Genomic DNA, 16471 nt, shown 5'->3' with positions numbered 1-16471 from the left:
GCAAATCAAATGTTGGTATCTATTAACTGTTTTTAAAGTGATTAAATTGACAGAACCAAAAATTAACCACAACGCTAGCCAAAGATCTAAAAATCAAAGAAAAACCTTTGTATAACTTGTAATATCAAAGCCAAAAAAACCATTCCAAAAAACACAAAGCCGCAATTATGACTACCATATAAGTCATAGGAAACATAATAAAACTTTTCACTGCTGAAATTGAGCTGTAAGTTGGTTAAAAAATATAAAAAAAGAAAAAAATTTCAACAAAAATTTTTTTCAACAAAAAAATTTAATGATTAGAGCAGCCTTAAGATCTCAACTGAATCATTCTAGATATAATACATAACCCCCTATGAAGCTCCGTATAGAACTATAAATACTTAGAGAGCCAATTGGACCTATAGTGAAAGAGACTAAGTCATAAGATTACAAAATACGCATTAATGCAGACGTAACTCGAACAATTTCACCAAACATTTCACGTGTGAACTGTGTTAAAGCCAAAGAAACAAGGAGATTTTATTTTAAATGGTAAAATGTGCTGTTTGGCTCCCCTAATTGGCAAAAAATAAAAATTCTGCTATGTAATTAACATAGAAGAACAAGAAAACCGAAAAATAGAAAATATTTTCAAAAAAGACCGCCCCAAAGCAATCCGAATAATATTTGGTTTGTAAAAATATTCAATGAGCCCAACTCAGCCATGCCAAAGCTGTCCTTATTATTCCAAACACGTCCTTGATCCTAGTTATATAGATGTGAATAATTTGAAAAATAAATGATGCAGTTTGGTTAATTATCGTGTTAAATTAGCAAAAAATCGCAAAATTTTAATTCTTGAAAACCCTCCGAGGAAACGGAAGTAGACAAAGACCTCTTTGGAGTTTCCACAGATTGCAAGAGCAGTTTTTATGTCGAAAGGTATAATTTTTGTCGAAAGGTATAATAAGATGGTTCAGAACTACTCTTTTAAAAGCTAAAACCAATTATTTTTAACAGCATTGTTTTTACTCGTTTTAAACAAAATTAACAAAAAATTTTAGTACAAATCCGGAAAATGTGAACAGAAACAACGGAATTTAGTGAAATTTTCACGAAAATTTAAGCCTCGATAACTCCTCGAAAAATATTAATTTTGAAAAAATCTTTTTAATCCCCAATTCTACGTGGGACTAGTTTTTCAATTATACCACTGAAAAATCTCTACGATGAATATATCGATGGACCAAATTTGACAGAACAAAAAAAACCCATTTGAGTATATAGTTCTCCCCCCCCCCTTGAGGGAAAATAGTACGTTTTTCGAAACAGTTGTTTCTAAACTAGTAAGTTATATATCGGTAGGCAGGTTGCCATGGGAGTTTATCTTTCTAAAATATGGCACCAAAATTTGACGCAACTAAATCGATTTGCTTCATATTCTGATTGGAAGGAGTTGATTATGATGAAAAGACAGGTTCATTAAATGTGGTTTGTTCTCTTAATTGTATGCAAATTGCGGATGTAGTCAATAATGGTTTCCTGCCGCGAATTTCCCCCAGTTTTGATTAGTTCAGCGTTAATCTTTCTTTCTCACCAATTAGAGAGTTTTTCTTCGTTGATCAAATGTGGCGCTTCTTACCCTCCCTCCCTTCTTAGCCGAATTGATAGTTCAACCTACAGGCTATACTTTCTACTGTCACAATTTTCCTGCGCCAAGTGGGCTTCCTGGGTTTTCCATTTAATGTAAGGGAACGTAACATGATGCGGTTCATTGCATTTCCAATTCTCTCGAAGTGTATTTTGAGAAGACAGACAAAGTGCAAGTATACGCAACCCTCCCCGTTTTTTCTCCCTTTTTCTGTTTTTCTTTTGCCAGTAGAACACCTTTTGAACATTATTGACGCTAAAGTGACTGCAACTCGTGTATATAAGAAACCATTTTTCCCTTTTATCTACTTCTATCTATCGTTTGAACACGGCAGTTGCTTTGATTCAATTGTGTGTAATTTCCGCGAGACGCGCTCATGTGGAATAGATAGAAATATTGATAGACTTGGAAAGCGAGGAATAGAATAAATAAAATGGATGTTGAGTGAGAAACGACGTTGGCAATTTACCACAATATTCTTGCAATTTATAAAGAGCATTTGGCGCCCCATCATCGTGTATTATTGTTACCACAACCGTTCCCAACAACAGGTAATGTTGCCGCAGGACAAATCTACTTAAGTTAAACAGCGCCAATGTTATATCAATACTCGTCACGTTTTTGTTCTTACTAATCAAAAGCATCAATTTGCGAAGAAATACTGGCGGCGCCATTAAATCTATGTCGACTCAAATTTGGAGGATTGATGCATTTTTAAATTTTCGATTTGAATTAATAAGGTTTCCCTGCGTTTGTTCCTTTCCTTTGCATCAATTGCTTTTTAGGGAAGAAAGGAGAAAAATGAGTGCTTTAAATTGTGTAGTGGCCTGAATGGCAGTTGAGAATAGTGATAATGATTTTATTGTGCCCAGAAAACACTTCATTATTTGGCCTTAATGAGCACAAGATCTTTATTGTACAGCTAGGGCCCTTTATTTTCATCCACTATTTGCTCTCATCCGAAAGTGAAGAGCTATTCAACCGATTAAGAAGAGCGAAGCTTCCCTAAATGGTCCTAATGAACTGCTACTACTACTGACTATATGTGATAAATTATTCAGCTAGTTGGGGGAAGTATTCTCCTTAGAAAGCAAAAACAGAAACTGGAATCGTTTGAGACGAAGGAAAAATAAGCCATGGCTTCCAATTTGGAGTTCCTTTTTCTGTTCCAGTTGCAATTTCGGAATCTGCTCAAAGGCTGGTTTTGATAAACAACTCAGGGAAAAATTATGAGTTTCCGTGAAATTATTAATTATGTGACATAAATGCGTATGTTTGTTTTTGCTCTACGCAGATATGTGGAAACGTGTTTTGAATTTAAACTTGGAGTTTCGAGGGGATAATTGTTCTTCAAGTTCGCTCAGGTAAGATTATATCAGCCAGCCAACCAAGCAAAGCCATTCAATCAATTGTAACTAAGCACACTAACTCGGCAAAAAACGGACCATTTGCCCGGGATTTTGGAGATTTATGGGGAGATTTATTCATATTATAAGCAAGGGACTGGGCGCAGATTAATCCACGGCAGAATAATTGACTTGAGTGAAAAGAACCGATGCGAAATCCTTTTTGACACAAATTCTAGTCCGCTTAAACATTTCAGCGCGCAGTCTTAACGGGGGACAACTTTTGTTCAATTGCGTGTTCCCCGCAGTTTGAATGAAAGGAAAGATTGTATTTAGTAGGGAAAACAAGGGAATCAAGTAGGGGGAACAAGCGCAGCTAAGACGCGGCTACAGCTCAATTGTCCGCCGCACAAGATTGGCCCACAAGATACAACAAGCATTAGTTATTAGTTGATAGCTGAAATTGTTATAGACCAATTTAAATCCCTATAACCAGTCAGGTAAAAATAATATTTGTTATAACGAAATTTAAAACCCCGATTTATGCTAAAACCCATTTATCTCCAATCTTTTCTCAGCGCCGCGCCGTGTCTTCTATAGTGTTGACTTTTGTTCCGTTGGAGTCCGGCGGATTTGTTCAAATTTTTACAGCCCAAGTTTACCAAGCAACCGATTTACATTTAAATTGGGCTCAAATCCCCCGCAACCTTAATTGACAAGCGGTGTCAGCAAATAAGAGAGAGAAAGGTATCTATTACATTACTACCTGGCTGACTCCTCAAAGCAAAACAACCCAAATTGAAGGCTAATATGGCACAAATGTTCAACTGCCCTCTTACTATTATTAATTCTCATTTCACTACTACCACCATTGCTAACTACTAGTGCTTGCTAAATGCTACACAGGAAGGCTCTGCAGAATTAAGTGTCAGTCAAAGTTAGAAGCAGATTAGCGAGTTATTAATCGGGATTACCCAGCACTGCCTGGTCAAAAACTGTTGGGTACTAAATGAACTGGCAGGTTTATCCTTTGTTGTATCTCCAATACTAGAGGACATAGCAAGAGAGCATATTTGCAAAATATTCAGAATTTTTATCCTTCTATCTTCTTTTTATTCATCTTGCACTTCCTTTGATTGTCATTTTTATTGTTATTTGTTTTCCTTAGTTGAATGCTCATATATCCATGTTGCGATCTTGCGATTCTAGCTCTGTATCCATCTAAAAATAGTCGAGCTATTTAGTTATTTGAATCGAATGCGTTAGAGGAGTTGCTGAAGTTTGTAGTTGCGCCCACTTGATTAAGACCCGCCCATAATGAGACTCTGAATGAGAAATCCTTGTTACTTGTAAGATACGTGAGTCATTGATTGACTACTTTACTGGGCGATTTACAATTAACACTCATGTTTTGGTTGCTAAACTGGCACTCTATGAGAATGATGGTGGACATTTTTACTATTCTAAACGCCCTCTCTGATCTCCTTAACGACGATCAGCCACACGATTCAGCTGTGGTGGTAAGCAGTGACTTCTCGGGAGGGGGAGGCCAGTCCTCAGGGAGTAGTGCGATGTCTGTACACGGTGATCGATTGGTTGCCGGTAATTCGCAATCTTGTGATATCTGCGCAATTGGATCTGAGTGGCAGCAATGCGACTGTTCCTACACTTCAAGACATCTTCTATCCAGAATAGGTGAGCCCATTACGCATTGATAAATTTGAAGATAAGTATTTGCAATTCGATTCCTGTCTAGGAACACTCCTATTCAGCCTAATTCGAGTTTTTTCTGTAACCCTTATGTACCTGTACCTCGATTGGACAGTAATGTATGCTTTTGCCTCGAACGGTTCGTTGCATGCTGCCGTTACTAGCTACCAAGATTTTTTTGAGAAAAGTTCTGCAAAAGTTGCTAGAAACTTTTCACTTTGGAAAAAGGGTTTCTAGTATTTCATCTCATCAGGTCAATAACAGCTACCAAAATGTACCATCGTGCTAATTGAGTTCGAACATTGTACGTCTTGGTGCTCGAGTTCTTCGTTTTTAACAGGTTTATGGGTTTTTTCCTAAAATTTAAAAATTCTGTCTCCCTCAATCTATTGCACGAGCAACATGTATTGGTCAATTTTTCACAATAGTTCACATATAATGCAAGGCCGGCTTTTGTGTTTTATCATTTTTGCCAGATTAATTTCTTAAGCAGACAGACAGGAAAAGAAGTGCGTGGTAATGTTTAAGGACCGCGGAGCTAGGCTGACTTATGCACTCATTGTCGAAGTGATTGCGTTTTCTTACAATTTGTCAAAGTTGTTCCATACTTTTTCATCAATTTTTCATCGAATTAGTATGAAGCGAAACGAGAGTTATTGAAGCCAGTCAACCTTTCTCTCCAAACTGCTCAGTTTGTTTTTACAAATATGTCGAAGAGCAAACGTCGGTGCACTTTTTTCTCATTTTATGGTTATTTTTTGAACAAGAAACATTTCTCGATGAAACCGATTACCGTTTTGGTTACAGGTTGGTGAAAAAACTGTAAAAATCCTGTAAAAACTAAAAATCTTGCGCTAGCATATAAACTCCTTCACTTTTAAGCAAAATCACTGCGCCTGGCTGCCGCTGCTTTGAAATGCAATATTATGCAAAAATTTAAAGTATCGTGTAAGATGATGCCATCATTTAAATTGAATTATTTTGATTCGGCCTATATTCTGCCTCCTGGAAATGTTTTTGCGCTGCCAAAAATGGGCGTACCATTTTTATACTGAAAATTTCTACATTGCAACTATTTTTGTCGTTATACTCTATTATATCTCTTTTTTTATCTTTTTTGATAACTTTTTTGATCTGTCAAATTGCTTTGCAGTGTTGTTCTTAATTCCTCTCAAAGAAAGTCTGTGGCTAGTATGTATATCCTGTTGGCAGTAACACAACTTTTTGAACTGCTGATCATTTAACTTTTTTTTCTTCAAAAGCCGGAGAGCTTTAAGTTGTTCTTACAGCTTTACTAGTCTTCAAGTGTACACCCCCCTACACACACATACACACAGATCTTACAGCTTTACTATTCTTCAAGTGTACACCCCCCCCACACACACACACATACACATACACACACACCAGTTGCCCGCTAACCCCGCGCGCTCTACCGCCATTGAGACATTGAGATATACAACTGTCCACTCTCTGTTCAGCCCCCTTTTCGTGCCTCATCTAGCTACTGAAAAAGGCAACTGCTTGCAGTCATTTGGGAGCAAATTTCCAGACGTTAGTCGGTTATGTTTTCACTAATACTGGTTTAAATATAATGCAAAGCTCTCTGGAAATTACTCAACTCATTGTTAGCGTTTTTATATAAAAAATTTTGCCTTTTTGACAACGAATCCTGTCTGTTTTTGTGAATTTTAATTTAATTTTTGAGCATTATTTACAAAGGTGATGATTTTTATACTTCGATGGCTGAAATTAATTTTAAGTTGTATATTTGCGGTGTTTTTTTATTTTGTTCATAGCTTAGCCTAATTTGATTTGCTCTTTCGCGATCAGCTTTTCAATTTCATATAATTGATCATAGCGGTGAACGGACAAAACATTCCCAGACAAAACCGTCCCAGCAAGTCAATGGCTGGCAGAGTCGCAAAAACGAAGATTCTTTTTCACCTTGGGGCCCTGAATCATAATACATGAACTTCTCACCACTATGAGCCATTTGTAATAACTCGGGAATTTCAAATCCTTTCAGCGACAAGAGCTCACTCATTTGTGGATAATTTTATTGGCGCGTTCTGTTAACTGTCCTTTGGTTTGAGTTGTAAGCTTGAATGTTGGCTGCTGTTTCTCTGTTGATGTCTTTTTGAGCGGCAAAAATTGTTTGTCGTGAGTCTCGTCAGCCATTGCTGCTCTGTCTTTCAACGCTGAGCGGAATTTCCTCTTTTCAATATCTGCTGGATCAGGTAAATGGCTATGTACTGTGACAACTTTGATTTGTTCATTGCGTAGCCTGACTCTGCCATTGCATTCTGTAGTACAACAGCGCCAAGAAGATGCGCCATCTGTAAGTTGTCGGTGCCTAAAATATCCATAGCCTTCAAAGACGAGCAATTCCGATTTTTTGTTTGTCTGAATGAATTCCATATTAACAATTTGCGTCAAAATTATGACGCCAAACATCAGGAGGCACTCTTTTATATGCTGCACAATTAAAACTAAACCTGTCATTGAGTTTAACAACTAGTTTTGCGTCCACTTTCAATGTTTTGATAATTTGATATGGTTTAGCTTAATTGTCGGATTAACTTTCGTTAATTAATGCGTTGAGTCAAAATCTGAAAAAGTTTGGGACTATTTTGTCTGGGACTGTTTTGTCTGGTTTTTGGGACTGTTTTGTCCGGGACTGTTTTGTCTGGGACTATTTTGCAATTTAGGACTGTTTTGTCTGAGACTGTTTTGTCTGGGACTGTTTTGTCCGGACACGGATCATAGCATATGGACTGGGGTAGCACAGCTAGTTATGTAATCCTCTAAAACTGTTTTTTTTTCTGTAGGGATATTTATTTACACAAATTCCTAACGGAATCAAAAAACGACCTAAAATATCACCAGTTGTAGATAAGATGCTTTGTTGTTTCTCTTAAATTTTTCACCATCTGTCTTAAAATTGTGTTTAAGTTTTATGATGTCATATAACAAACAGTTTTGTAAATAAAACGAAGCTCTGCAAATATCTTTTTCTTTATTGGAAGATGCAGATAAAGATTGTATGTGTGTTCTTCATCTAATCTTGGGATTTGATTCATGGGACATCTAAGGAGACCTTAACAATTGCTGACTAGTGGGAAAATTTTTAAGATAGCTATGGCAGAGATAATGTCAGCATATCACAACATACCTTATTTCCTGCTATAAATATTTCGTTATTTCGTGCTGTTTGGTAACTTTGAAATTGTCAAATTTTCATAGCAAATTTTTAGTGTCGTTGATAGATTCGTTTCTAACAACTTCTAAAGTTGTTGTTAATTAAAGAGAGTGTATTTCAAGCAAAGCTATTTTTCAGAAGAGGTTCTTATTTTAAAATTTTGTCGAGGGTTTTGGATTTGATATATGCATTTTGATGTGAACACAGCTCTAGCACTGAAAAATTTTGTTTTGTAATTGCCCGTTCTCTGCAGATTGTAGGAGGCATAAATTTGTGTTCATGTAAGTTTCCGGGAAAAGATTTTTCTATTATATCTATCATCGTTATTTCAACTTTATTCTTGCATAAATGTCGGGCTTGTTTGCTCATTCATGTGATTAGATTGGGCGTTTAAACTATGCCTTAGTTATTGCAAGAAAGAATTTTTGATGTTAGTTTTGGTTCCAGGCAGAAACACTGTTAAACCGCTAAAGGAGTAGAGGCACTCGGCTGATTCGAGACCTAGTACGTGGTGTTGCTCGGAACACTTAATCGAACATTCATTTAATTTTTTAATCATGGCAATGAATAGCTCCCAGCCGTCATTCAGCATAATTGCACTATTGGGCTTATGGCTCGTTCTGAACCATAAGCCCAACACTGGCTGTTGCAAAATAAAGGAAGAATTTTTGATTGGTTTATTTCAATCTATCAACTTATTTAAATTTAAAATTTAGAGATGAAAAAATCTTTATCTCGAGATTGTGCCATAACATTCGGACAATTTTTTCATCGTGCGCTGCCACAGTCTGATTATACCGGGAAAATCGGTCGAAATCGTTGTTAACCGAGATGATTTTTTTGTGGGTTAAGAAGTTCTGTATTGAAGATCACTTTGAAGTAAGCAGCATTTTATATTGCCCTCTCAAGATTTGACGAAGCAGCCTTCTAGATTTGACGAAGAAATTCAGTAACTTTTTTTATTTTTGGGATAATTTTTCGTAAATATTGCGCGTTACAAGAAACTATTTGTGCCATAATGCGTCATGAAATATGGTTAACGTTTTTAGTTTATTTCGGTTTCATTTTGGTGAAGTTGGGAGACTCAGGACTGGAGTTTCGTTCCGCTGTCGTTAACCTTCAAAATTAGCAAAACCAAAGCGTTTTGAAGTTAATCGCTGTAGAAAATTCATTAATAATGCGGTAAAAAAAATTGTTTCAACCCAGTTTTTGGTGGTGCTATATGCCAGGGGAACTTTTTGATGTCTAGAAATGAATTTTGTAACAGCATCAAGATTATTTTGTAGAGATCTTTTTTCCTGAACAGTTTTTTGCTCTGAGAAGCATAGATAGTTGATGACAAAATTGTTTGCATTATTTTAGATTGTTCAAATCGGGGCATGACATATGTACCGACCTGGCCTGGAGCCTGCTCCACTGAAGGATTGCGTGCAATCGACTTCTCACAGAACCGAATCCGCAACGTCTACTCACAATCCTTCGCCCAGTTTGCTTGTCCAAAGACCCAACGGCATTTGCTCATCCTTGATTTCTCGTTAGTTCGCTTCAGTCATTTGAGGATTTCAAATAATTTCACTGGTTGTTATGACCTATATTGAAAAGAACTTTAATTAACCCTCGTAAAAGGTAAATGAATTTTGGGAGTTGTAGTAGACTTTGTACACAATTTTGTCATGATATTTTGCCACGAAAATATAGGAAAATATGAAAACCCAATTTTTGAAAACTCGAGTTTCTCTTTCATAAGTTTCTATGCATTGACAAATCTAATTTTGTCGTTTATAGATTGACTACTACTGTAAATGTCTTCTTCTTGAAAGTCTAGTTTTAGAGTCACGCTGGCAAAGTTATAACAAAGCGATGCCGCGAACGTGACAGTTCTTCCAAAAATTTTACTCTTCTTTTGTTGACTGAACAAACTGGAACTCTGGCTCAAAAATCAAAAAATAGTATAAGTGAGTCTTTTTCTACTGCCGTAAATTCTAGAAAATCATTGGTTTTTTCATGATAGATTCCGATAATCGTCCACGAAAAGTGCAAATAAAGTGTGTGAAAAGCTGTAGTTTTCACAATAAAAACTGAAATTTTCTTTAATTTTTCGTGCGTTTCAGAACCTGAAAATTACGATGAAAATTAACTTGTTTGAATGCTTCATTCGCTTCAAAGAAGTGCATTGAAGAAGGGCATTGAAACGATTAAGCTGAAGAACTAGAACAATTTGACTGGTAAAAATTGAAACATCACGGAGTTTGCACACAAGAGCTCTAGTTCAACTTCTGGAAGTATAGTTTACTAATTAGAAAGCAGGATAACAGAACAAGATCGTTCCTGGCAAATAGTTGCCCTACTTTTTTATTTAAGAACTTTCTAAACCTAAGTTTCGCGCTGCGACTTCTATAAATAAATATTACCGCTTTTTGGTCTTGCGGTTTGTAGATTTTGAATTCTACTTCATTTATAGAAAGAAACATAAAATAAGAAAGCTGATGTTATTTCCCTTTCCGTTTTATTTGAGATAAAGACATAGAATTCACAAATTTTTTATTTCACGAAATTAAAAAAAATTAAAATGCCAACGAGTGATCGGAGATAAAAATTGCCTACTATATTTTTCGTAACTTCTGTGACTAGTGAGCAAAGTTTAGTGGCGTACTTTGCGTAAATTACAGCAATAAAAATCCAAATTTGGCTACCTTATTCTCCCTTTCATGCAAAAAGAAATTCTAGCAATTGTATGTTGGCGAATGCTAAATAAGAGGCAAAGAAGACACGAAAATGTCCAAATGGTTGGAGATTTTTTGAGATTTTATTTTTATTAATATTAAGATAAAACGTTTCATGAACTGTCGCAAACAATTGTAAGATGCTGCAAACATTCAGGTAATTAGAATGTAGTGACTATCATCAAAGTTAGGTCAAAGGTTTTTGGTTTTGTTTTTTGAAAGATTTCGGTTTTTGAAAGAGAGCAATTTATGGCAAAGCAAAAACGGTGTCAGGACAATATACCCAATGCCATTATACCCAATGCATTTTGATATTTTTGTTCATTAATCCCACTACAAATTAGCAGACGCTATTACACGCATGTTTTATCGTACTTAATGGCGATGGCCATGCCTCAGTGGCCCGTGGGACTTGATATGAAACTATCACAACCGAACGTGGGATTAATTTATCCGCTTGAGTATGTTAAAGCATACGTGTAATAGCGTCGGCCTGTTTTTAGTCGGATTATTGAATATGTAACCAGCGAAAACTTTATCGCAAAATTGCGAACAAACTAAGACAATTGAACCACAAATGTCCAAGAATTCACCTTGCAACGCATGCGTTTTACCGTCCTAATTGAAGACCCCATACACTTTCATGAATAATTTTTAAAGACTGATCTGACATTTGCTGTTTGGCTCTTTATGCGTAAAAAGAATTATTAGCATTGGGCTTCTAGATGCACTCTAGAGACAACTCTGGAATTGCCAAAAAGGGTGAGCTTATCTTAAAAAAAGTACAACTGGAATATAGATACTATCGCATTACAGCTCTAGAGATAAACTACTACTCTCTAATTATTGGATTGTATTGATGATATATGTTTTTGTGAGATGTCTACGAACATTTTTGAATTCTGGATTTGAGTTCACCTCCCGAGTTGATTTTGTTAGCTTAGCTTGTGGTGACTATGCTGATTTCTCGCTGTTTGGCAGGCGTAATTTTCAGATATAAGGAATTTATCATTCATTATTAAGTGCAAGTTTCGTTTTCAGGATTGGTCTCAATTTTAAATGATAAGTAAGATGCATTTTGCTAAAATGAAGTGTTCATATCAATTGAATTCTTTTAGGTAACTATTTTGTCAAACGTTTGCAAAGAAACAAAACTCAATTGAATTTTCATTTTAAAATTTTTTCCGTAAATTAATATTTTGGTTGTTCAGGGCTGAGAGTGGAATTTTTGTTTTTGTGAGCATCGCAATTAATCTATAATCAAAATTAGTTAGTGGTCTGAAATACATGGCTACCAAAAACTTACACAATCTGTTTTGTGTTTTTTTTTATTTTCGAAAAGTTACCGTCTTCGTCCTCAATTTGTTTGTCCCGTTGTTGTTATCGAGGAAAGTTTTTATTAAATTGTGGCCGTTTGCAGGCTTAAGACAATAGCTATTGAGCTATTGTTTTGGAAGACATTGATATCACTTTTAAGTGATTTTCAGATTTTTCAAGTTTGTAAAAAAATTAGTTTTACTGGTCTCTGCTTAGAATTTGGGGTTGAAAAAGCTTTGGGTTATCCTTTATGTTTTGTTGATATGGAAATGTCGCAGATTTTTTTTCAAAAGAGCTTCTCAGATTCTTGTTTTCGATTTATATTTGCTTTCTTGCATTGTGCACTGTTTTACAATTTTTAATTGAATGTTTCGATTCCTATTTTGTTAGCTTCAACCTTGGTTATAAAGTCACTCGTTCGGCCTAAGGATGATGTAAATTTAATTTCATCTGATGCAACACATATTTGAGCTATATATCCAATTTATTCTATATATTAAACGCGTGAGCTCTAAAATCGGACAAAATTGTTGCAAGTTTAAGAGGACACTCGAAGCGCAAGTTTAAGAGCCACATTGAGCAGCATGGTTAAGCGAACATATCGAGAGAGGTCAATGACCTAAAAGGCTCAAAGTATATGGGTGACAACCAATCCTGGGACAAAAGACTGTTAGTCAGGTGCAGTTACCACGAGGCTAAAAGGGCTGGAAAGTATGCTCGCCCAGAAAGAGGATTTACTGTTTTTTGAATGCTCCCGAAGTTAGTTTGAAGTTCTTACTGTAAAAGTGTGTTTTTCTGCAAAGCTTCATCTTTACAGATTCCGCGCCATTCTAGAACATATCGCGCCATTCTAGAACATACCGAGAGAGGTCAATGTCCTAAAAGGCTCAAAGTAGATGGGTGTAAACCGAAACTGGGACAAAAGGCTGTTGGTCAGGTGCTGTTACCACGAGGCGAAGGGAGCTTGAAAGTATACTCGCCTAGAGAGAGAATTTACTGTCCTGGTTACCACGTGTTTTTATTTGCTCCCGAACTGAGTTTGAAGTTCTTACTGTAAACGTGTTTTCCTGCAATTTGTTAGCTTTAAAGATTCGGCTTCATTCTAGAATACTCTTAGCTTTCAACCAAATTTTTCTCGCTTAACTTTTTGATTTTTGTGTGATCTCAAATGCTCTTAATCTAAAATATGTTTATTGATGCGATAAAAAGCGATTGTGAGAAACGGTGGTATGTAGTCGTTATAGCGCATTTGATAAGACGGAGGTCTGCTAATCTGCGGGTCGAGGGCTCGAACCCGTGTCAGGCAACCTCCCTTTTGTAGACATAAAATTTTCTAATAAACACCATGCTGCCTGTTGTTCGAGAGCACTTCTTGCGACGCTGAGTCGTTTTTTGTTCCTGTGGGGTTTTTGTGGGTTGAAAAATGCTAATGCTTCCTATATATTAGAAGCGTTAGCTCTGAAATGGGAGAAATGTTTTATGGAGACATGTTTAAGGGGACCCTCGAAGCGCGTGTTTAAGTGCCGCATTGGGCAGCATTGTTAAGCAGACATATCGAGAGAGGTCAATTTCCTGAAAGGCTCAAAGTAGATGTGTGAGAACCGAAACTGGGACAAAAGACGGTTAGTCAGGTGCAGAGACCACGATGATAAAAGGGCTTGGAAGTATGATCGCCCAGAGGGGAGGATTTACCGTTCTGGGTACTACGTGTTTTACAATTGCTCCCGAACTGAGTTTGAAGTTCCTGTTGTAAATGTGTTTTCTGCATAGTATGAGCTGTACAGATTCTGCGGTATTCTAAAGCCTTCTTAGCTTCCAACTAAGTTTTTCACGCTTTACAATTTAATTTTTGCGTGAGCTCAAAAGCTATCAATCTGAAATATGTTTATCGAGAAAACCAAGAACCGATTGTGAGAATGGGTTGCTTGTAGTATTTATAGCGCCGTTGGTAAGACGAATTTCTCTCTTAGAGCAATTCTTAGAGGTAAGACGTAAGAGCAATTCTTAGAAGTAAATTTCGTCTTACCTCTCTTAGAGGTAAGACGAATTTTCTCTCTTAGAAGATTTTTAGAGCAATCATTTTTCTTACTCTTTCTTTCTTTATTTCTTTCTTTCTTTTTTCTCTTTCTTTCTTTCTTTCTTTCTTTCTTTCTTTCTTTTTTTCTTTCTTTCTTTCTTTCTTTCTCTGTCTCTCACTCTTTCTTTGTTTATCTCTCTCTGTTTTTTTCTCTTGCTATGTGTGTGTTTTTCTTCCTCGTTCTTTCTTCTCTATCTTCCACTGTTTCTCTCTCTCTCATTATCTCCTCTTTCCTTCTTTCCGTTTCTCTCTTTCTCTCTCTTTCCGTTTGTTTACTTCTCTATTTATCTCATCTCAAATTTAATGACCAAGAAAACCAGTTGAGCAAATAGTCACCACAAGAAACGGGAGGCAAAAACAGAAAACACCAAGAGCTTCAAGCAGACTGAATCGGAAAAATCAAACAGTTTTCTCTGTCCTCCATGGATAACCACAGATTGACTTTTATTTCATAGCTGTTGTTTTTGGTTCTATTATCATTATCCATAAAATTGTTATGAAACTAAGTTTTGAGCAGTTTTAGTCTTTTTGTCTAATCTTACTTTATTATATTAAACATCACTGGCAGTTGATTTTTATAAATCAAAACGTTTTAATGAGAACATTGAACGATTTGATTTCTTGCTCTGACAACATGAAAAATTCCTTTGAATAGTAACTTAGGAGCTTTTAAAAGTTATTTTTATTCTTAAGAAGGGAACAGTCGGAAAAATTTTTATAACGTGATCCTTTAAGAAATTGATTGATGTTCATTGTTTTATTTTGTTTCAATTATTTGAATTATTTTTTTGTTTCAAGTGTATTTTGATGTTTTGATTCAAGTGTATTTGTTTCAAGTGTATCCTTAATCGTGCAACCTAGCGCATAATAATTGAGTTTTGAGACGCGCTTTGCCATCATATTTAAACTCCTATTATGCACATTTTTGCGCTCATTAAGCATGCGGTATAGCGAAAACAAGCGAAACAAAAAAACCTTAGCTTCTTTTAAACCTCTTGTTCGTGCAAATGATTTTCTTGTTGTGGTTTTGCGGGCCTGCTAGTTAGTTGAATACCCATAATTTTCAATGCTGAAACTATGTTAAATTAATTTACACGGTATCCACGTAGGAAAGATAGCTACGAATTCGCAACAATCTGACATCTGATATTCCCCAAGGTTTCCTTAACCTTGTAATTCAGTTGAAATTTTATTTCAACTTGTGAATTAGTTGAAAAATTAAACTGGGAAAATTAGCGAGTTGTCCTTTTCTCCCGTGCTGTTAAGCTTGTATTAATTATTGCAGTCCTGTTGGTCTTTTTTAAATGCGATTTGTTGAATGATTGTTTTTGTCTGACCGATTTGAGTTTTCGAGTTACTCTTTCACGCTTGATTTCAGGCGGGATCTATTTTGCTCCAGTTCTAATTTGATCTAATTTGTGATCTAATTTGCAGTTCAGAATTTAAAGCGGCTGAGCTGAATTGGCGGCAGTTTACTATTGCCTTTTTTGTTATTAGCGGTCTAAAATATGCTTCAAAGGTAGAATTGTGGTGTGGTTGTACGTTGAAAACCCCTTGACGGCATACGGAATCAATTGATTTCATTTTGTTTGCAAGCAGTCTGCCTGACATCTCTCGGTTTTCTCTTAAAACATATAGAGAAAAAATCACAAATGCTAAAGGTTAAATTAAAGTGTTCATCGAACTCTAATTTTGTGTTTTCTTGAGGCTTTAATCGCCAGTACCTATTTCCCAAATACACATGAGTATCTTATGCGGCAAGTGTAATTCAATTTCTGAGTCATTTTGGCGGGTCAAACAATCGAGTTCTCTGTTTTTAATTGCTCTCGAACGAAGTTTGATGCTATTTGTGTAAACGCGTTGGTCTTTCTCAAGCAAAATTTTTGCTGGACCGTTGGGACTTCTCGAAGGACTTTTACGCACCTAATTTTTTCGGGATCCATTCTGTTTGCCCCCCCCCCCCCAGCTTAGTGGGCTTATATTTTTTAAGCCCCCAGGCGCACGTGCTATTTTTTTACATAGTAACCTGCTATATAACAAATAAATTGTAACGGGGGGTGGGGGGGGGGCGTAGAAAACACTGGGGGGGGGGGTCGAAACTGATATAATTTTTGTTCCACTTTTTTTCACAATTTGCAGACTTGGGTCATTTATGACACAAGTTTTTTTTATAAAAGTCAGATTTTGGTCAGTTCTGATTTTTGAATGGTCAAACTTGAGCTCAATCTTGATTTTATAATTGTCACGAGTACGCAATCAGGGCTTGTTACGAATTAAATGTTGAAATATTCAATTTTGGGTTTGAAATTTTGAGAAGTACCTGGCAATCGGCTTGCATAGTCTGCTTCAATTCGACTTTTTAAACGAGTGGGCACAATTACTTAGTATTTATCAATTAAAAATTGTGTAATACTGATAAAACAATAATTTGCTTGGGTCATTTGCTCGGCCATGAATGTTTAT

At 36.1% G+C, this 16471-nt stretch overlaps 2 protein-coding genes across 10 annotated transcripts in view; one reads left to right on the top strand and one right to left on the bottom strand.

Moving 5' to 3' along the window:
* LOC142358690 (V-type proton ATPase subunit H-like) overlaps positions 1 to 16471 on the bottom strand; it is a 462227-nt gene that overhangs the window by 252672 nt on the left and 193084 nt on the right. The gene's annotated exons all lie outside the window — the stretch shown is intronic.
* Positions 1968 to 16471, top strand: part of LOC142335300 (uncharacterized) — a 31935-nt gene continuing 17431 nt past the window's right edge. The window contains exons 1-3 of one of the 8 annotated variants that reach the window (XM_075383741.1): positions 1968 to 2184; positions 3361 to 4674; positions 9254 to 9425. In XM_075383741.1, coding sequence (XP_075239856.1) covers positions 4386 to 4674; positions 9254 to 9425 — 461 coding nt within the window. In that variant the 5' untranslated portion in view covers positions 1968 to 2184; positions 3361 to 4385. Of the gene's footprint in view, positions 2374 to 2519; positions 2550 to 2622; positions 2646 to 2693; positions 4675 to 9253; positions 9426 to 16471 lie in introns of those variants that run through there. The other 7 variants (XM_075383742.1, XM_075383738.1, XM_075383739.1 and 4 more) reach the window with 7 other exon arrangements.

This window comes from Convolutriloba macropyga, chromosome 2 (assembly GCF_964194025.1).
Source record: "Convolutriloba macropyga chromosome 2, txConMacr16.3, whole genome shotgun sequence".
Lineage (NCBI taxonomy): Eukaryota > Metazoa > Xenacoelomorpha > Acoela > Convolutidae > Convolutriloba > Convolutriloba macropyga.
Note: the sequence above shows the minus strand (reverse complement) of the source record. Positions and strands in the feature narration are given on the sequence as shown.